Genomic DNA, 22,263 nt, shown 5'->3' on the forward strand with positions numbered 1-22,263 from the left:
CTTCCTTTTCCTGCTGCCACTTCACGAGTTGATTTTTTACTGAACCAATTACATTATATTAAAAAATGTCTTATTTTTGTTGATAAACAGTATACTTCATATATTGCTGAAAATTACTGTGAAAATTTAAGTAATTACACCCTGAAACAGCATACAAAAGTTTGTACACTGATCAGACTACAACTAAAGAAAACTCTATAGAGACTATAATGCTTAGACTTGCCTGATGTCAAAGATATCTGGGATGTGTCCGAGCTCTTTCTGGAATGGCCGCTGTTTCCAGAAAGAGAATTTAAGGATTTGGCATCGGCTTCAATAAGCCTGGAAAATTTATATGATCTTTAGTACCACAACAAAAATTCTATTATTATGAAGAATGATACATTTTATGGTTATTAACTAGTACCAGTGGTGAAAACAAAGTCAAAAATAAATGGATTTCAGAAGACAGATGAACATTTAGGCTAATTGTATTGCCTTGGATGTGTATGCATAAAACAAAATTTCATTCAGTCGGTTATAAACTTCTATCTTATTTTAGACTTGTCAACTTTTAGTGCAAAATATAACAGCTGATACAATACTGAAAATTCATGTAAATCCAGATAACAGAAAGAATAAAGGTAATCACTCACCGTATAATTGAGGAATTCTGAATGGTCGACAGACATGTAAATGTAGGTGGATATACAAATGAGACTGAAAATGTTGCCGAACTTTTGGAGACGGAAGTTGTATGGGGCGAGGGGGGGCAGGTTCCAGATGTCAAGGGTTGTGAAACAGACAAAGACAAGCATCATTAAGATAATCCTCGTTCATTGTTCCATCTCAGTTCTACATTTTTTAATTGGATTACATGTTTCGATGTCACTGGACCATCTTCAGATATAAGCAGCATTCCATATTGCACAGCAGTCTACTCTATGCAGCACTCTGATATTTGGTTCTTAGTAGACAAGACGGGATGCAGATGCAACTACTTTGATATGAAGATGATCCAGAGAGATGGAAAAATGTTATCCAATTAAAAAAATGTGCAGCTGCGAAGGAACAATATATGAGAATTATATTATCCATTTAAAACAGTCACTGATTCTCTCAAGATGATTATGTAGACTATAGTGATAGACGAGCAAGTCATCCTCAGTGGTGTGTTCTGCCACTGGATGGTCAGATTTTTTCATGGCCAGAGGTTAGTGATTTACATTAATTCATATTGACAGTTGGTTGCAGCAGAGTCCATGTAAGTCATGGCTGTTGCCATAGATGGTCCTACTCAGGTAGCATGCACCTGGGATCAGGCGGGACAGGATGTTCAAGGTGGGCAATATCTCATTTATGAGACAATCCATCCAGAGTTAGTGACATCAGCCAGAAATTTCAACTGAGATAATATGTATTAGTGGTAAAATTAAGGCAATGAAAGCAATATTGATGTCAGAAATGAGATATAATTGAATGAGAGGTAAAAGTATATGGTCAGACTGGTATGCAGGTCAGAGGGCAGAGGAGGGCTGCCACACGGCTCATATAAGACTAAAATCTGACCACCTGACAGTTGCATGCATGGGAAGACAGTAATGGAATAAGTAATTCCTTCTAGCCAGATGGAGATGAGATCTGTAATAGTAAAAGCAAAAGACTAGAAACATAATTAACATCTGTAGGATCAACAATAGCAAAATAAGGTGAGAAATCTTGCACTGGAATATGAGGCACATGGAAAGGGGGTGGGATCTGATGCAGCATAAAAATGGACTGTGATATATTGAAAACCGAGCAGGTTAGAGCATCACTTTGGAAGATGAAGGAAGGATTTTGGGAATGATATTCCTCATTTTAGACCTCAATGAAATATGATCAGAGCCCCAGCAGAGTATGTGGTTAAGTTGTTACAGTCTATGGTGATAATGGAAAATGATGGGTGTGTAACTTTGCAGTGGAATGTCAGAGTGGTAGGAGAAATAGGTGTGTGAGTGGATACAGCACAGGAGATCTGTGAGCGGACTAGGTTTGGAGAGTACTGCCAGCCTGTGAGGGTTTTAATAAGACCTCTAGCATACCACTAAGTGGACTTTCGGATCACTGCAAGTGTGCCTCGACTAAAAAGTCCCTCCTGTACAGTTTGTCAACCTGTAGGCAGCACATCTGTAGTGACTTACAATTCCTTGTCCAGTAGCTAAAGATCTTATTAACATCTTTATAGACAGGCAGTGTGTATATGCGTGTTTTGTCAATTCTGAAAAGGACATTATCCAAAAGCTTAGTAACATTTTCAGTCTACTTTCATCACCTGTCGACTGCAACACTTCAAATATACAGTTTGATATCACAATAATGGGAACATGACCTTATTAAAATTCTTCTGGGTGCACTGCTGCACTATTTTACAAAATACTTTAAATGCTGAAATACAAAACAACTGATATTACCTGGAAAGTTGCTGCACCTGCAACCCAGCTAATTAGTCTATGCTCTCAGCAAGGCCACTGCAATGCAGCTGAAATGCCAGTTATTTTAATATTTTAGCTTCTTAAGTACCTTATAAGATGCTGCAGCAGCACACCCAGAGGGATTTCAATGAGATTGACACAAGCCACGGAAGCCTACATGTTTATATCAGGAACATTCTGTAACACAGCATCTGTGAGATGATAACATTGAACATTCATGCTCACAATAAAACAAATGGTACCAATAGCATATAATAAACATTGAAAGTGTGTGATGTGAACCTATCAGATATCCTTCCTCTTTTTCCCTCTTCAATTATATGTTCAATGGATGCCCAAAAGAGGTCATATTTCAATCACTGACATCATATATTTGAACGTAACAAACATATTGTGATCGTATTTCACAAACGCAAGTGCTAATCTCTCAAAAGATGCTTCACTTAGGCACATGGGAACTTAGAAAAGTAAGTTACATATTACTACAGCAGGCTACACAAATTTTATTTAATGCTGCACTACTCATCAAAGTGATAAATATAAAAGGCCACAAAGTCTCAGTTAGTGAAGAGTTCTATAGATCATTTGAATTATTATTTTATCAAAATGATGTGCAATGAGTCAGTTTACAGGACATGCACAAACTATTACACATTAATGAATATATTTTTATTCCCACTCATGCAACACCACTTAAACACGTTTCTCTGAAATAATGGTCTGAAATCTCTATGAACTCAAGTCCTCAGTGATAGAAATTCGCACCTAGGTAACACAGTGATTTGAGAAAGGCTGTGTGAATGTCTTCACTGCTGAAATCTCTCTTTTCACCAAGATGTTCTTTCAGGTTGTCAAAGATGGAAATTACATGGTGCAAGATCTGGACTTCCTGATCAGTATCACCCATATTTTGCTCAAATTATTGGCATTATTTCCTGACAAATGCACTACCTTTGTTGCACAATGGTCTTAGCATGGGATGATGTGTAACTTACATTACATGTATTACATTGGTGTTTAAGGGTTCTAATGGCATACATGTTTACTCACAAAGTCATTATCTTAAATGATAATGTTCTAGTAGAAACTGACATTCAGTTCTTCTATGGTTTCATAAGTTTTAGAAAATTCTTTTGGCACACAATAACTGGTACGGACTGTTGCGCGATCTACTCCTGAATAACCCATATGTCTGCAACTACATTGTATTTTCCTCTCAACTTAGTTCTTTGTCTCTAATATTACGTAATATGTCCTTCATCCCCATAGATTATGACGTTCTGTCATTATATTTAATTTCAGGACATGATTAACATTTCTATGTAGCTGAACACAAAACTAGAAATAAACAAAAAAATTAAGAAACAAAAACCAAGAAAACTGTCATCATAGTTGCAAGGTTATTGTGGTTCTTAGACAGCTGTTTAACTAAGGAACAATAAAAAAAAGAGAGACAGAAAATCATTGATTAAATTGTCAGGAGAAAAGAAAGAAATGTTGCATGGGACCTTATGAATGATTTTTTATTCACAGAACGCATTATACTGACTTCAAAGATAAGGAAGGTTTTTAATATGTCAACAGAAAATAAAAGCACATTTTTCTGTCAGCAACTAAATGACACAACTACTCACTGGAAGGTAACCCTTTCACAGTAAGAGAGCATTTACTTACTAAAGAGTTAAGAATTTGCTTACTTACGTTTGTATTTGTGTTAATGGAAGTGTACTGAAACAGGAAATTGAGCAGAAAACACACAGTGACCTTATCTCTTAAGTATACCTATGTGCTGCACAACAAAGATCAACAAGTGAGTGGTTACCTATTCCTAATTTTTGAACATTGTTTATGTCTCTGGATGATCACTGTATTTTACTGTGTCAATCGGCAGTTCATTATTACTGGCTACAATAAAATTACATACGGTAGTTACAAACACACATTCATAACACTGCAAGAATAATAGATATGCTTGGTGTTTGCATCTAGCTACAGTCTTACACTATCCATACTGATTGCCAAATAATTTCAAACACCTAAACAAGTCATGCAATGGAGTTATTTTGAAGATATTAAGATAACAACAAACTTCGTATGTGCAGATAAAAAATATCCAGACAGACATAAAAATACACTGATAAAAACTATAGCCTTTTTGGGTCCAAACTAAACTGACTGTAGAAAATTCTAGATGGATTATTCTGAGATAAGGAACCAATGGTCACTAACCAATGTATCAGGTGGAACTAACAAATAGTAGCCTGTTGAATCTACATTGATGGAGCCACCTTAAAAAACAATATACAACCACCTATGGTATGTCTGTGGCACAGCAGGATATAGTGTCCAGAAATATGAACAAATGTATGTATTATCGTAACAGGAAGAAATTTATCACAACATGTAGAAACATAAGAGAAACTAGGTTGTTACAGCTGTAGAGAGCTGGCCAAGTTCTCAACAAAAAACTGTTTACACAGTACGATTTGAGGCACAATGCTGAATCCTGGGGATAAGATTCATCAATAAGCACCCTTCATCGGGCCTATGAAATGCACATTTCATGGCACACAGTGTAGTGAGTAATGGTTGAGCACCAGTTACACCTCTACTATTAACATGTAGACCCAATGAGATAGAATGGTTCTATACCTACAGTTCACGAGTGTCAATGAATTACGTTATAATACATGCAATGAGACTGGTAGTCATCACTCTTTGCAAATGCTATGTATTTATATTGCTGCAATGAAATGTAAGTTGTTCATGTCCATTTAAAAAGCCTGTACAATTCTGACCCCACAGGTTTGAGGACTTGTGTATAATGTGAACAAACAAAAATGACAGCACTTATTTGCCAAATTTCTCAGGGGAATGGTGTCAATTAACTGTAACATGTGCGATGCTGTCACTGAAGCATTTAACAAATAATAGATAATTTTCACAGCAAATTTTTGGTTCAAAAACTCTTGTGTCATATAAAAATTTAGTAGCAGTAAGTTTCTCTCACAGTTTGTCCATATAAAAAAGAAAACATTTGACAAATTTGGATATCATCATCATCATCCTCATCCAAACACCCAAGGATCACCTCACAGTGATACAGTAATCATAAGATAATACAATATAAATCAATAGCTCAAAACACAACAGACACAGTACATAATATGCTTTATGAGGATGGATTGCGTAGTCTATGAGGACAGGATGGCAGGACACATTAGCCATACATGCAAATGCAACTAGGCCTACCTTCAGAATCATGTGCACAAACACAAGTGTGTAAATAACTCCGAACTGTTCAGTTAAAATACAGATTAACTCCAAATCAGTGTATGGTTTAAAAGGTGTGTGAAATATCACACTAAAGGCATTCAAAATTAGTTTTCAACAACAAACCTGAAGTCTGTTATTTTAAAACTGAATGGACTAGAGAAATTGGTATTTATGAACATGGTTACAATCTTTCTTCAAAGCCATAGTACGAATGGCACAAATCTTTATCTGGCTATGAGCTTGCAGCAGTATCTGATATTGATATCATATCAATGTTATACTGCTGATAAAATTACGACACTCTGAAGAGAACACCTCAACACTGTAAACTAAGTTAGATAATCAATGCAAGACATAATTCCTATTTTGCATGTGAAAAAACTTCAAGTAACTGAACAATCTCTCCTTTCAGTAACAGTTGAATAATAGCAAGGTATAAAATCCATTTTTTTCTTTTCTTTTTGTTGTGAGTGAGGGACAGCCACAAGCAATCTGCACAGACTGTAAGAACTGACATTTAACATCACAGAATGGATGTATTGCTAAGTCACACATCTTCAGTCTGTATTAGGTCCCATATGTATTACATAAATTGCTGCATGAGACATCTCCTATTAGAAATATTACTCTAAAATTATTTGAGAGTGGTAGTTAAGAATAGCGACATGACAACTTACTTACCATTTTCCCCGTGTACACTACATTCATGGTTGAAGCACAAAGAAGTAGCCTACTTACTGAAATGTAAGTTTTATTGCCTCTGGAAGGACATAGATGCAGTTCAACTAGAACTGACTTGAGAGACCTATTTCAGTGGAACTTTTTTATATTTAAAAATGTGATTTATTGTAAATGAGCAGTATGGTGAGAGAAGACCACGTCATCACACCGTTTCCAACACTGAAAGCCTATGATGATGTATGAATCTGCTGTCACTTATTCTAACATGATTATAGGAAATATCAAACTAAAAACCAAATACTTGAGGCTACTTAGCTTTCATAGTAGCAAATTGTGTGTGCTGTGACTTTTTTATTGCAGCTAAAAATCTAAATATGTAGGAAACCTCAAACATTTACCAGTATGAAGTTCAACATATACAACTTATATGATGCCGGCTTTCACGGCACATGGTTACTTCAGGTGAAACTTCTGGGAAAAGAGGCTATGTGCAATATATACAATAAATGAAGATTAGCCATACAGCATAAACAACAAGAGAAACTTTGAATTCTCAAGTCAAACGAAATAACAATTGTCAGTGACAAGAATAAATGAGGAAAAAAGTCAACACTATTAGAAAAGAACACTAAAATAGTCTTATCATAAAGACAAAACTTACAGCAAAATAAACCAAGTAATCTCCTGTAATACCTAAAAGAATGTTCAAGTATAACAATATGTAAGAGCTGATGGAGGAAGTGAGAGGAATTTCCCTTGAAAGGCAGAAAGTGTTAGAAAAGCATTTTCAAAAATTCCACGGTCAGACAAAATTTTCAATCAACCAGTCGAGGAAAAAATATCAGTAGCAAAGTACACAGGCACTCTTGTTCAAGGAAAATAATGCCACCTAAATACACTAATTAAATATCTGGTAAGTAATGCCAAATGCAATGATTAACTGCTGATTACAAGCATGAAATGAAACTTTAACTGTCTTTTCTGCCTTTCAGGGTTTCATTATGATTCCAATGATACAATGATGTAGCATTTATGGCGAAAAGATTGTTCTTTCATATATAACTGTGGCATTTGCTTTTAATCTTTAACTATCTATACAAAGGGCAAGTGTTTTTCTGCAAATACAATAGCACTGAGACATGACAATGTTTTTCTTCTCCACATGTAAAACAAGGCGGTAATCAGTCTTCAGTTTTGAAACCTTTTATGATGACAGATGGGTGCAAATGTTAGCAGTATGGGAATATTTGTCATAAAAGAGTGAAATACATGGCTATCAAGAAGAGTGCACACGGACTGGTTAGGTGGTCACATTAACACGGTACATTGCAGGACCCCTGAAACAGACTGCCTGTCCGTGTTGCGTGGGCTTGCTTTCCAATGTGTCAGGTTGGGATTCACTGGAAATGACTTCCATAAATTATGTATCGGGGTCAAACGATTGCTCTAGTCCACCACCTTACCCATAGGAGCACCCTCCTTGACAGCTCAAGAACTGCATGGATAGAAAGAGTGTTTCAAAGGCATTTTCAGTTTCCAGTGAGGCAAAAGCTATCATATAAACCAAATGTGAATAAATTATTGTCTGTGATCATGATCATAAACACCAAAATATGTGGCTACTTTTGGTTTAGATGTACGTTTTGTTCCATAGATCCATAATGAGATCCACAATATGCATTACATGGAAACAGTTTATACAAAGCATTATTGACATTAGTATGAAATGGAGCATGAAATACTCTTCGACAAACATTGTAAACCGATTGCACACTGAGAAGATGCTGAATAGTTTATGTCCGAAGGCTGTTAATTCGGTAGCTCTTGCGTCATGTGCTGAAGTTGGCAATTTGTTGACGTTGGTTGTAGCCAATCCAATAATGATATGCGGTAGCCAATTGGAATCGCTGATCCTAATATGTATTTTGGCAGAGAAGATACAAATTGATAAAATTGTTTTCGCTGTGGCGAGCGCCAGTAAAGCTTTTACCGATCGCGTTGTTATGAATTTTAAGGTTGGTTACTGATTTTCGTATTCATTTGGTGATAGGAAGAAACTACATATGATGACAGACTAACCTGTAGCGATGCCAGGAGCTAGGTTTGGTTGGAATGTGGCAATTTGATTGTGAGTTGGCGAAGCCAATAAACTTTAACACGAAAATATAATCGCCGTGATAGAGCGATGTGCAATGCAGCCCAAGATGTACGGTACGCTTGTCGTTCCAATAACCCACTTGTATGTCTTAATTCAAATTGAAAATTCCGAAAGATGTGATTAAATTTTAACCTACTAGAACAAAATAGCTAAATTTACGAACCATAGGAAATTACGAACAAACATTCTGATTTTCTACCGGCAAAGGACTCACGATTCATCGTGTTCAGGCCCCATCGTTCATCACGCTGTTACTACTAAGATAGGTATGCCTACGCAAAGCCACAGCAACCGACACCGTATAAGCATATGCACTTTTATTACCGCAAATGATTTTAAACCATTATTAGCATTGATATTTGTATGATTTAGTGTTTAATGGGTTTCCAGAGACAGTGTGCACGCGGAGCTAAATTTACAGTATAAAATACAGGTAGCTTCTTTGGTTTCAAATTATATATTTCGCGGGGCAGCTGCGGAATTTCTGAAAGAATCTTAATCCAGAAATCCGAGAGTATTGTAACTAGCAGCACACAAAATGAAGTTTCAAATGCACTTCATTCTAGGAAGTATAACGGCTCTAACTGAAACGAGGAAAATGGTAGGCAACATCATCACTGTCTAAGCAGCTGTGTTGTCTCTACATGGCGAGATGCGCTGTCAGTTGTACCTAAGTCCAGGAACACCGTGTAGTCTGTTAGCAGTTCGTTGAGTGCGATAAAAGATGGCGAGCAACGGAGAAAGTGAGTGTGTGTGTGTGTGTGTGTGTGTGTGTGTGTGTGTGTGTCGGGGGGGGGGGGGGGGGGCATGAGGAGATACGCCACGCCTCGCGCCCGCAGTACAGACACATTAATCAGTGCTCCATACTTCCGCAAAAGTGGTATGTCACACATGGAGGCACAAACCCCGTAAATGTTCGGAATGGAAACTGGAATCGTTTTATGTTTTTGCACGTTTAAATAAAACAATAATTGCAACAATCACATACACTTAACATAAGAACAGGAAACAGCGAGAAACTGAGTGCATCCAACACAGCAGACAATGGCTACCTCTGTTAATACTATCACAGGTAAAGTTGGCGGCAGCCAAAAATAAATTACTGTTGACCCAAGCATTCCGGCTTCTACTATTTCAGAAGTAGGAAGCTGATTGGTCAACTTGCAGTTAACATACAATGAAGGCTTGATGGTACTGTTGATAATTCTTCCGGGTTAAATGGCCGTGGTCCATGGAGTACTTCTATTCCTAACGTTTCGTCCAACGTAGTATTGGACGAAACGTTAGGAATTGCAGTTAACACTTTTTTTTTTACTCAACAGATATTAATAAAATTAACGTCGAATCCAGTGATCTAGCTGAAGTATGCAATAGTTTTATTTATACGATGTTTTTAAATAATGGCAATGTGTTTCATTGAAATGGATGTGTCATAATTTTCAAAGTTGGTGGAGGTTTGGAAGGAGTCTCGTACCGATGCTTCATTTTTCCTAAAAGCTGCACTTGCCAGTTGTTAATTGGTAGAAGTGTGTGTAACAGGTGACAAGAATTCTTACATTTACACAAACAACAACATATTTTAAAACTGTCAATACTGCGCTACATTCGTCTATCGTAATGCGTGCTTCCCCGTCATAGTTCTAACAATACAGCATTCGAATAAAAATTATTTTTATAGAAAAGCGAGAACTGGATTCCATTAACTGCGTGGAAGTAGTTCCTGTTTACACAGCTAATTCCGATCCACATAGCAATTACCGTCATTTCATTAAGATAAGTATAATGAATAATTTGGATGGCAGTTTATTAGTCATCACTGCCGTCGGCTGTCTGGTGATTGTCTAATTGCGCTTTTATTTTAATTTATTAATGTGTTTATTATTTGTTAACTCCGTTATTTTGTGTTATTCTGTTTTTTTTTTTTTTTTTTTTTTTTTTTGCAATTATCTTTCATTGGCACTTTATAACCGTTGTTGGCTGTTTAGTGCTTGTAACCCAAAGCCAAAATAAAAATGTGACATCATATGGGAACAACCGCAATCCTAAGATTTGACAGTTATCTTGGTTGTCATTGAGCAATGCGTTACAGTCTTAGACAAAAGAGTTTGCGAGATGTTACTCGAGTCGGAAAAGGTTTAGTTTCACTTTTTCGGATTTCACGTCTACAAGCTGCTTACTATATAGAGATTTGTGTGCTGGAACACGGAGCACTATTCAGAGACTCCGCAGGTGCCAGCTTGCATTGCCGTTCTGTGTTTACTTCTTTATGCTCATACATTATTAAAGAACACATGCACTGGACTGTAACAAGGCGAAGGCTTTCCGAAGCTTCTGTACGATGTCTGACAGGCAACTCTATGAAATAACTTCAGTAATTTTAATCTTCGTTGCCATAACATAGAAGTTTTACTGATTTGACAATCAGTAGCTGTATGAAATATTATTCAGTATTATTCGCTGAATGGAATTTCATGACATCAGTTCCAAAGTGTATACATGTATGAGCAAACTGTGACATGTGAAAATTTGCTCTGGACTGGGACTCGAACCCGGATTTCCCGCTTATCGAAAGCGGTCGTCTTAATGATTTGGGCTATCTGTGCCCGCTCCCCGAACCGATCCAAGCATCCATATGCCACTTTCCACTTCCTTATATCTTATTCTTATATATGTCCCCCTGTAAGTTCGCATCATTACTTGACTCCCGCTCAAGGAGAATGTCGCTACCACAAGGAATCCAGACTATATTTATCGTAGTCTCGGCTTGTGATACACATGATTTGACAATCTAAAAACTTTAGATCCATCAGAAGACTGACAAGGAATATCACAAAGCGAAAAAAGTGGTTCAACTAAAACATTCATACTTCTTTACGTACTACGTGAATATGAAATGAAAAATGGAGTTCCTATTAAAAAAAAAAAAACGCAGTTGATATCCATTTGACCTATGACGGCGCCACTAGCGGGCCAACCATAGCGCCATCTGGTTTCCTCCTTGAAGCTAGACGAGTTTCGTTCTTTGTAGTTTTTTTAATATGTTACTTATTTCGTGAGATATTTGGCCCGTTCACTATCATTGGACCACCCTGTATACTCTGCAAACCACTGATGTATGTACATGGCAGAGAGGAAGTCCTACTGTCCCAATTATTAGGGTTTACTCCCGTTCCATTCGCCTATGAATGTGCGTGCTATAATTATTCTAATCTTGTCTTCGCGATCCGCATGGGAGCGATACATAGGAAGATTGTAGTATACTGCTATGTTCATCACTTAAAGTTGGTTTTTAAAGCTTTAAGTAGGTTTTCACGGAATAGTTTGCGTTCATCTTCAAGTGTCTGCCAGCTCAATTCTCTCAGCATCTTCGTGACCCTCTCCCACGTGTCGAACAGACCTGCGTCCATTCGTGCTGCCCTTCTCTGCATACGTTTAATATCCCCTGTTAGTCCTATTTAGTGTAAGTTCCACACACTTGAACAACATTCTAGGATGGGTAGCACGAGTGTTTAGTGCGCAGGCAGTATTCTTTGTCGACTGACTGCATTTCCCCAGTATCCCAACAATGAATCACTGTCGGCGACCTGCGATACTGTTTGTTCAAGTTTGTTTTGAAACAAATATACGAACAAGCAACATTACATTATCACCATTTGAAATATTTTTGGTTTAATCACAATGAGTGAAAAAACTACAGGTGCTGAATACTGGAAAATTTTATTAATAATTGTGTTATTGGTAGGGAATAACGAAATGAAAGCTACTGATACGAACAAACGAAGAAGGTAGTGGCTAACTATCTACCAAACTTGTTAAAAAATGACGGAAGTTATTTACAGAATAATGGGAATAGCTGGTCGAGGCCATCCTCAAGGAAATTCAGTTAGGATTCCGGAGGAATTTAAGAGCACGTAAGACCATACTGATCCTGTAATTTATCTTAGAAGATAGGTTGAAGAGAGGCAAAAACCACGCCTACAGCATGGGTAGTTTTAGAGAAAACTTTTGACAGTATTACTGAACCACATTCTCGGAAACTACGAAGGTAACAAGGATATAATACAGGGCGCGAAAGGTTAATTGAAACTTGTACAGAATCCAGAGATTGTAGTTATAAGATTACAACAACAGTAAAAGGAATTAGTAGTTGAAAAGGGAGTGGGCAAAGGTTGTAGCTCATCTCCAATGCTATTCAATATACACATTGAGAAAGCAGTAAAGATAACTCCAAAATGAACTCAGCCTTCGGAAGGCCCAACGGTGTCGACCGTTGGGCCTTCCTCGGAGAAATGCAAGTGGATGAAGACTCGATACAAATAATGGAGGGAGGGAGAGAGGGAGAGAGAGAGAGTCTGGCTAAAGAATACAATCCATGGCCGATAGGAGTCATTGGATGCGGATATGGAAGGGGATGTCGTCAGCATACCGTTTTCCCGGCAGTTGTCAGCTTTCGTGACCGGAGCCACTACCTCAATTGGCCTCACAAGGACTGAATACACCATGCTTGCCAACAACATTCGGCAGCCTCGGCAGTCACTTATCCAAGTGCTAGCCAAGTCTGACAGCGCTTAACTTCGGCGATGTGACGGGAAACACTGTTATCACAGCAGAAAGGCCATGGAAACCAAGAGAATTAAAGTTCAGTGAGAATTAAAAAAAAGGTGGAGATTTGCTGGTGGTTCAAATGGCTCTAAGCACTATGGGACTTGACATCTGAGGTCATCAGTCCCCTAGACTTAGAACTACTTAAACCTAACTAACCTAAGGACATCACACAACTATGCCCGAGGCAGGATTCGAATCTGCGACCGTAGCAGCAGCGCGGTTCCGCACTGAAGCGCCTAGAACCGCTCGGCCACAGCGGCTGGCGAAATGCTGAGTAAGCTGCATAGGATCGATGATTGGCACAGAGAATGCAAGTTTACCTTGAGTGTATTAGCTTGGAGCATAAGTTCATAGCGTTTTTGTTTTATATGTTGCTATGGGCCACAGCAACATGGCCACGGCCACAGCGGCCGGCGGTTTGCTGATGACATTGTAATTGTTTCAGAGTCGATAATGGTCGTGGAAGATCAATTCAGTGGAATGGACAACGTTCTGAAAATAAATTAGAAAAGGGACAACTACACCAGTAGAACAAAAGTAATGGAACGTAGTCAGACCAATTCAGGCGACACTGTGGGAAATAGACTACGAAATAGGACTTTAAAAATATTAGATTTTTGCAGCAATTTAAATGACGGTGGCGGAAATAGAAAGGATTTAAATTACGGATTGGCTGTAATAAGAAAATCATTTCTGTAAAAGAGAGATTTGTTAACACCTAGTTGTGCATGACTTCGTACACAATGGTAAGGAGAGGTAGGCTACAGAATGGTGCAACAACTGTCTTCGTAAGGAAAACTGGACAGGAAGGGGAATGACTAGCGAGCAAGCAAATACAGTAATCAAGAGCCTTACCTAACTTGGAGAAATATAAGTGTATGAAGACCCAATACAAATAATGGAGAGAGAGAGAGAGAGAGAGAGAGAGAGAGAGAGAGAGAGAGAGAGAGAAGGAGGGAGAGAGTCTAGCTAATACAATAGCAACAAGGATGAGCTCTGAACTAAACCATGAACGATGATGTCGCCATTTGGTGGCGCCTGCGTAGCGAAGCGGCTCCAAGCGCGAATGGGTCTGTGTGGCTGCCGTTGACAGTCCTATGGGCGGCGGCAGAGGTCGCTTGTGGTCCAGAGCCACTGGATGGGTGGCTGGGCTCGCCAGATCTCACACGACCGATATCGGCGTCTGACAGAAACTTTTAATTCCATTGCCAAATTGATGACGCCTGTGGAATTGTATCGGTTTGTGATATCACACATTTAATGTCTATTTAAGTGCGTGGAAGTTTTTCTGAAGGGAGCTGTCTTTGGCGTAGGCGTAACCTGCATGGAAGTGAAACGTGGACCGGTAAGTATTTCAGACACGAAGAGAACAGAAGCTTTTGAAATGCTGAAGATCAGATGGCTATGTCTTAAACTAATGAGGAGGTACTGAACTGAATTGTGTAAGAAAGAAATTTATGGCAAAACTTGACTGAAAGAATCACGCCCTGAGGCATAAAGGAATCAGCGATTTGGTAATGGAGTAAACTATGGAGGATAAGAATTGTAGGGAGATACCTAGGCTCGAGAACAGGAGGCAGTTTGAAATGGATGTAGATTGTTGTAGTTATTCACCCGTCAGGGTAGCCGAGGGCGCTAAAATGCTGCTTCCTGGACTCGGGTAGGCGCGCCGGCCCCAGATCGAATCCGCCCGGCGGATTAACGACGAGGGCCGGTGTGCCGGCCAATCTGGATGTAGTTTTTAGGCGGTTTTCCACATCCCGCTAGGTGAATACCGTCCCCACGTTCCGCCTCAGTTACCCGCGTCGCAGACATTTGAAACGCGTCGGCACTATTTCACGCTTTACACTAGACGCAGACAGTTGGGGTACACTGATTCCGTCCTGGGGGTGGGGTGGGGGGCGGCAGGAAGGGCATCCGGCCATCCCTACAACTAACATTGCCAAATCCGTTGTAACCACACCGACCCTGCGATCGCTGCAGGACTATGGCGTAAGCGAAAAAAAGTAGATTGTTGTAGTTATTCAAAGGCTTGCGTGGAGAGCAGTGTTGGGACTGCGGGAATGAGCGCACCTGTTGGCCTCCTCCAGTTTGGCGAGGAGCGCCAGGTCGCCGGGTGAGGGGTCCGCGGTGTCGAGTTGAAAGCCGGGCTCGCCGCCGTTGTTGTTGCCGGCGTGGTCGCCGCCGCTGCCGCAGAGGCTGCTACTGTTGTTGTTGTTGCTGGTGTCGACGAGGTGCGCCACCATGGTGCTCATGGCAGCGGCAGCGTCCGCGGCTGCGGAGCTGCCAGCACTGGGCTGCGCGGCCGCCGGCACCGCCTCGGAACGGCCATCAGGGCGCGAATCTAACCTGCGCACACAGCCAAACACCACTCCTGTCACTCGCCGTTTCTATTTTATTTTACTGTCCTCGCGCATTTGAGAAACATTTCACTTGTCAGACTTCACTATAAAACATAAAACACTATTACATATAAAGAAATTCTGTAACGATAAGGGAACAGTAATGTGAGATGAGTGTATAAAGTACATTATTCTGACTGAACCATTACAATAAATGGCAAAATTTCAAGCGACCAGGAGGAAAGGGGAAACTTATTTTCACCGGTTTGAGAGGGTTTGTGATATATCAGGGATTAGGAAATCTAGTCAAATTTACAAAGAACTTGGCAGTATGAGCCTACTTATCAATACGGCGTTGCACCCCTCTGGCCTGTATGCATGTACGGATTCGACTGAGAACGGTGTCACAGAACCGTTGTATCCTCTCCTGAGGCAAGTTATTTCACAATTGTCCTGTAACTGTCCGCCTCCTTAGTGTAGCGGTAACGTTACCGCCTACTACGTAGGGGGTCCGGGTTCGATTCCCGGCAGGGTACTGAGTGTTGTGTGTCCATCACCATCATCATTGACTCGCAAGTCGCCGAAGTGGCGTCAACTAAAAAGGACTTGCAATACGGCGGCCGAACTCCCCCGAAGGGGCCTCCCGGCCAACAATGCCATACGATCATTTTATCATTTCATTTGTCGTGTAACTGGTCCCTGATATCCTGGATACAGGCACAAGGATGGAGTTGATGAGGTGGTCCCCGGCGTGCAAATGAATGCAATGACCTATACATTCGGCAACAGACCCTCTCAAGTTGCTAAGAATTACTCTAAGATAAAAACAATCTATGATTTTTTTGAACACTGAGCAGCGCACTTGAGGTGCTGGGAACCACAAGAGCCTAAAGTACACCGTCATAGATTTTGGAATTTTGTCATGTAGGCAAGCTCGCTTCTGATGTCTATTGATCTTATGGTGGACGAGTTTTGTCTATTCCCTATCGGTCCAAAGCACAAAGCATAATAATGTTGCTCTACACTGCCCGATTGTTACTAGGGTTGACAACATAATTTAGTGCGGTCTTCACGTACACTGATGAGCCAAAACATTATGACTACCTGCTATACGGCTTGTATTTCGTTCCGAAGGCGGACAATCACGACTGATTCTACGTATGAGGGGTCCCACAGTTTGTTGGTAGGTTTGTGGCGGTATGTGGCATGGAATGTATACTCACACGTCATGTAATTCGCGTAAATAACGAGCCGCTGATTTGCGTACGCTGTGATGGGGCCCGATAGCGACCAAGATGGGTTCCATACGATTTGCATCAGGCGAATATGGCCGCCGAAACATCAGTGTAACGTCACTATAATGCTCCTCAAACCACTGTACCATGTTCTGGCTCCAAGACACGGACAATTATACTGCTGATGGATAACATCGCTGTCGGCGAAGACTTGAAGCATGAATGGATGGATGCAGGTGGTTCGCAGCTGTCAGCATGTCTTCGATTACTGCCACAGGATCCGCGCAAACACGGGTAATCTGCTCTTTGTCAAATTGCTTATCTCAATGGATTTCCCCATTCCTAGGATGATCCCCCGTCCGTGTCTGCTCCGTCAAGTGCCCGCAACGCCACCAAGCAGCATTGAACGATGCGGGGGCAGTGGTCATAATAGTTTGGGTCATCAGTATACCTATCACTAATACTTGATAATCAGAGGTATATAGGCAGTTTTATCTGAACCTCCAGCCACAGAATGTGCTTAATGGAAATGCTGATAACGAGGACCATGAAGTGTTGGTATGGGTCGAGCGAGAGAAGAGAGAGAGAGAGAGAGAGAGAGAGAGAGAGAGAGAGAGAGAGAGAGAGAACTTTACAACAGTCAGCCTATATGCAGATATTTTATGAATTAAGATTAAGACTAAATAAAATGTTAAAATTTAATATTCTGTAACAAATTGGGCAGATTATTTTTTCATAGGAATTATAGGATGTTGACAGTTGGCTAACAAACAATTCAGACCAATGACACTGGTGGTTCGACTATAAATTTCATTTCCCGAAACATTCGTTTCTCTCAAAACTTTTTTTCTGTTCTCTGGGCGCTTGTGGTTCTCAGCACCTCTTATTGTTTTTAGATAGTGGTATTTATCGCTTGCTATGAACGTATGTAGAATGTCCGCAAGCAGCTGGTGCTTCCCTTCGCTAAGCAACAGTGAAGACAACTTCGAAGGAAATATACATCCTGCTGATACTATCCTTCTGTTGTGATCACATGGCACCATCAAAATGGCGGACAAAACCCCTCATCGATTCCAGCACGCGTAAAAGAGCGTCATAACAAGAACTATAGTTATTCTCGTGGTATGTGTTGGCTTCGCCAACTCGCACGCCAACTCGCAGCCATGCTGTAAACTTTTAACCTTACGTAGACGTCAGGACACACTACAAATTAGTTTGTTACCGTGAGCTGCATCCCAAAACACAATATAGAATCGAACTAAATAGTGTCACTGTTCTGTTCGATCTGTAGCGCACGTGCGATGTCATCCGCGACAACGACAACAACAAAAACTATAACGACGACGACGACGACGACGACGACAGCAGCAACATTATAAAAGGCCATGTTCGGGATCGGTAGGCTCAACTCATCCATGAGATTAGACAAGTATTCACTCTTCTGTTTATCTCTGATATCCCACGTTATGGAGACCTGCTCTTCAAGTCTTTAACGCGGCTTCTAGGCCACCTGAACACTTTTAGCTCTTGCAAACCGGAAACTGTGACTGTCAAATGATGAACTCCATGACAGACTAATACGAAACTGTAGCTTCTGATCTTCAGCGACTTGTCATCAACAGGTAAAACAAGGGTATCTTCCAAGTTACATCTGATATTATTTAGCTTCAGTAGAGCGTGTAAGATTGGAGTAACGCAGAGTTACTTCACACGGCAGGCCCGCTACTGTAACTGTAAAACGAATGCGAACTGTTGCAACAAACCGGGTGCTTTTACTGCGCTGAGCGTTCAAGTTTTTACTGTTTTTTAAAAAAGAAGAGAAGCTCATGTAGCGGGAAACGCTGGGGTGTGTCTGCACGCTTCAAGACACTGGCGAAGTAACAGTATTTCAATAGTGGACAATGAAAGGTAGGAAGTGAATGAAAATTTTTCTTTGAGTTGGGTTTCCAGCGAAAGCAACGCTCCAGTGCTGCAGTGGAACAAGACAGAAGGTCCCTTTGTTGTATTTGTACGCTATTGCGCGGAAAAAGTTCCTTCAAGGTGGATATTGTTTCCGAACATCTGTACCTTCAGATGGACCATTCTGTAACTATAGAAGGGCAATGAATGTTTCATTTTCCAAGAAGACAGCTCAACCGCAGTGGCGTTTTCCAGCGAGGGAATTTTTTGAACGCAAGAATTGTCTGCGCTGCGTTGGGCGAAATGCATCTCAGTGTGCCACTTCGCCAATGGATATTTGGTCTTTTCTGTGTGGGTCCACAAAGGATTTTGTGTATGCGTCGATGCTCTTATTGTGTCTGCTCTTACATCACACTGGAAATAATGCGTTACTTCAGGGAGGAGTACAGTCTCTCTCAGCTCGGGCTTTAAGAGTCCTAATCCATACATTCGCTGTCTTCCGGAGCCTCTTTTCGTTTTTTTATGTCAAGAATGTAATATGCTTACAAGGGGAGGCCGCCAATTGTGAAATTCAGATTCGATTCATACTGCGCATAATAAAAGCTCATGGCCAGAGGTGTAATGTGGCAAAGCACCAAGATGCACTTCTCAACCGTTGTCGAGAAAATCGACAGTTAAAAGAAACCGTTGCGCTGCAATACTCTCTAAGATTAAAAATCTTACGCAGCGTTGTGGCGCAGCGGTAAAGCGCTCGGGTTTGTAATCCGAAGGTCGCCGGATCGAATCTCGCGCCATACAATTTTTTTTATTATTAGTTTTTTGCAATTCAAATATATATATATATATATATATATATAAACTATTAATGAATTGCTTATGCATGTTGGTGAAGGCGGATCGCTCTCCAATTGTACCGCCTCCATTTTTCCGTTTGTTTAACAGGCTGTACCAAAGCTCTCACGTCCGCACTGATTTTCGACGATGTTATAAGTTGCGCTAGGGACCGTATCTACCTGCTTTCGAAGTTAGCAGGCAACTACGCTGTTATGCGGCGGCTCGTTTCGGCCCATTCAACATCTGTCTTTCGAGTGTAACGAGCGAGTAACGGAGTTTATATTTCATACCTACCACAGCAAATTTGTGTTCGTGGGGTCTCTATTCTAATTCGAACGTTTGACTTACGCTATACGTATTCGTTTCGGAATATCGTTTCTATGTCTTCCGTTAACTATACATGGTTAACATTATGAAGACAATAACTTTTGTGAAATACAACTTTGTTTGCGGAAAACATAATGATGAATCATGTTCGAAGTCGCCAGTTTTTCCACGACAAACGACTTTCAACAACTTATTATATGCATAATTGTTGCAACTGATTGCCGGGAATTATATATATATATATATATATATATGTGTGTGTGTGTGTGTGTGTGTGTGTGTGTGTGTGTGTGTGTACACATTTGAATGACAAAAAACAAATACTATAAAAAAAGGTTGCAGGGCGCGAGATTCGATCCGGTGACTTTCGGATTACGAACCCGAGCGCTTACCGCTGCGCCACAACGCTGCGTAAAATTATTAATCGTAGAGAGTATTTCACCGCAACGGTTTCTTTTAACTGTCGATTTTATCGACAACGGTTGAGAAGTGCATCTTGGTGCTTTGCCACATTACATCTCTGGCCATGAGCTTTTATTATGCGCAGTATGAATCGAATCTGAATTTCACAATTGGCGGCCTCCCCTTGTTAGATTCACCGCGCATTACATGCGCCTACCAGCGTAGGCGATTGTCTTGGATGCTTTCCGACACGTTTTCTGCTTTAAATGAGCCTCAGATGTGGTTGTTTCTACTCTGTCTTTTAGGATCAGTCTGGCAGAACAGCGTAGCATCCTTGTCTCTAATTTGAAGCTTCTGTTCATCTGATATGCAAATGGCCCAACATTCAGAAGCGGACATTAGAGCTGGGCTTCTCGCCAGTTTACATTTATTTTCTTTAACTTTAACTGGCATTTTCGCATAGCCTATGGACTTTGATGAACCCCTCCCCCCGCCTTTCACTTCTAATTCTTCGCTGATGCCTGTACGGCATACAACTTGTGTCTTTACGTTTCCATACGTGACCTGGACAACATACATGTAATACTCTGGGAGACACTCATTTGAGATCCTGCCACTTGAGCTTTCTTGACATTGTCTTGGCTTTTTGAGATCAACAAACACAAGGCGGAAGTGTTTGAGATCTCTGTATTTTTCCATTTGGATTTTAATGGTATGAATGGTGCCTATCCTGCTGATATCATTAACCACAGTAATAGTAAATTCTGTGAATCAGTTCCACTACGTGCTTGATCAGCGTAGATACCTTTTACTTCGCCTTTCAGTAAGATTTTCGGGATGAATAAAGTTTGGAACACGATTTTTCCACGCAGTGCCTAAATACATGCATGTTTAATACGCTTCTTTCTTCCCCAATAGGGTTCTTTGTGTCTAAACCGATAAAGACATGTTCAAGAAGGTTCAGCAAAATGCGTAAGTGGCTTGTGAGATGTTCCGGGCATTTTGTAATGCACTCAAATTCGTCAAATAATGTAGACCAGATCCTTTGTATCCATGTTTGACAAATTCAATTTCTTTTTATATAAGAACGTGTTATAGATTTTTGAATGAAAGACGAAACACGTAAAGCATTACAAAATTAATAAATACAGTGTTCGCGATGAACATTAGTTTTTTAGTGCATTCAAGAAGGTTGTTTAAAAAGCAAAGAGGAGAGGTTAGAATCCTGCCTCGGGCATGGACGTGTGTGATGTCCTTAGGTTAGTTAGGTTTAACTAGTTCTAAGTTCCAGGGGACTGATGACCTCAGATGTTAAGTCCCATAGTGCTCAGAGCCATTTGAACAATTTTTTTTTTTGGGGGGGGGGGGGCTTAGAGTAAATTTGTTACACTACTGCAAATATTCGTTGCTTAGGAAATGTCATAGGAGTCTCTACGGAGTCAGCATAACGTACCGCGTATGTGGTCGTCGCCGTCGTCGTCATACTGGAATACTAAAGTAACTTGCGTAACGCATTTTCAGTATCACGATTGTTTGCCTTGCTATTAAAATGCATTTATTAGTAATAGCAATGTTTAATAACTGGTGTTATGTTTGCGAATCGAAGTATGAAGTAGGAACAGTTGCTTTTCACAGCTAAGTATTCACGTGACCTGGAAGGCATGTATGTTGACTGAAAAATCCTGTTCTGCGCATCTCAGTGGTAACTCCCAGACCCTCCTACTGAGCGAGAGTTGTGTTAAAGTACTCGCCAAAAAGCAGCTGGTTGTTTCCTCATATTACAGAGCTCTAAGCGCTGGCGATGACGTCGTTTTCACCCGACGCTGTTCCCGAGCCTTGAGAGGGCTGCCAGGCTGAGCTTGAGGAGTAGCGTACTGCTAAGCCCTAGTGGCGGCTGCTAGTTGGCGAGGATTCGGCAATTGAGTTAACGGCGAGGCTGCGTAGGCGCACCTTCTGCGCTGCTGCCGCGCCGTTTGATGCCGTGTAACTCGGAGCCTCTGCTCACTCTATCAGGGAATCTAAATTATCAACTTACCTACTCCCTCCCTCCC

General features: G+C 40.6%; 1 protein-coding gene across 2 annotated transcripts in view; it reads right to left on the bottom strand.

The window, feature by feature from the left end:
* The window catches only part of LOC126188051 (ecotropic viral integration site 5 ortholog), a 155,183-nt gene that overhangs the window by 51,277 nt on the left and 81,643 nt on the right, over positions 1-22,263 (bottom strand). For both annotated transcript variants that reach the window (XM_049929489.1, XM_049929498.1), the window contains exons 2-3: positions 15,247-15,522; positions 224-321 (exon numbers count right to left, since the gene is read on the bottom strand). In XM_049929489.1, the coding sequence (XP_049785446.1) occupies positions 224-321; positions 15,247-15,428 (280 nt within the window). In that variant the 5' untranslated portion in view covers positions 15,429-15,522. The remainder of the gene's footprint in view (positions 1-223; positions 322-15,246; positions 15,523-22,263) is intronic.

The sequence above is a fragment of the Schistocerca cancellata genome, chromosome 1, assembly GCF_023864275.1.
Source record: "Schistocerca cancellata isolate TAMUIC-IGC-003103 chromosome 1, iqSchCanc2.1, whole genome shotgun sequence".
Lineage (NCBI taxonomy): Eukaryota > Metazoa > Arthropoda > Insecta > Orthoptera > Acrididae > Schistocerca > Schistocerca cancellata.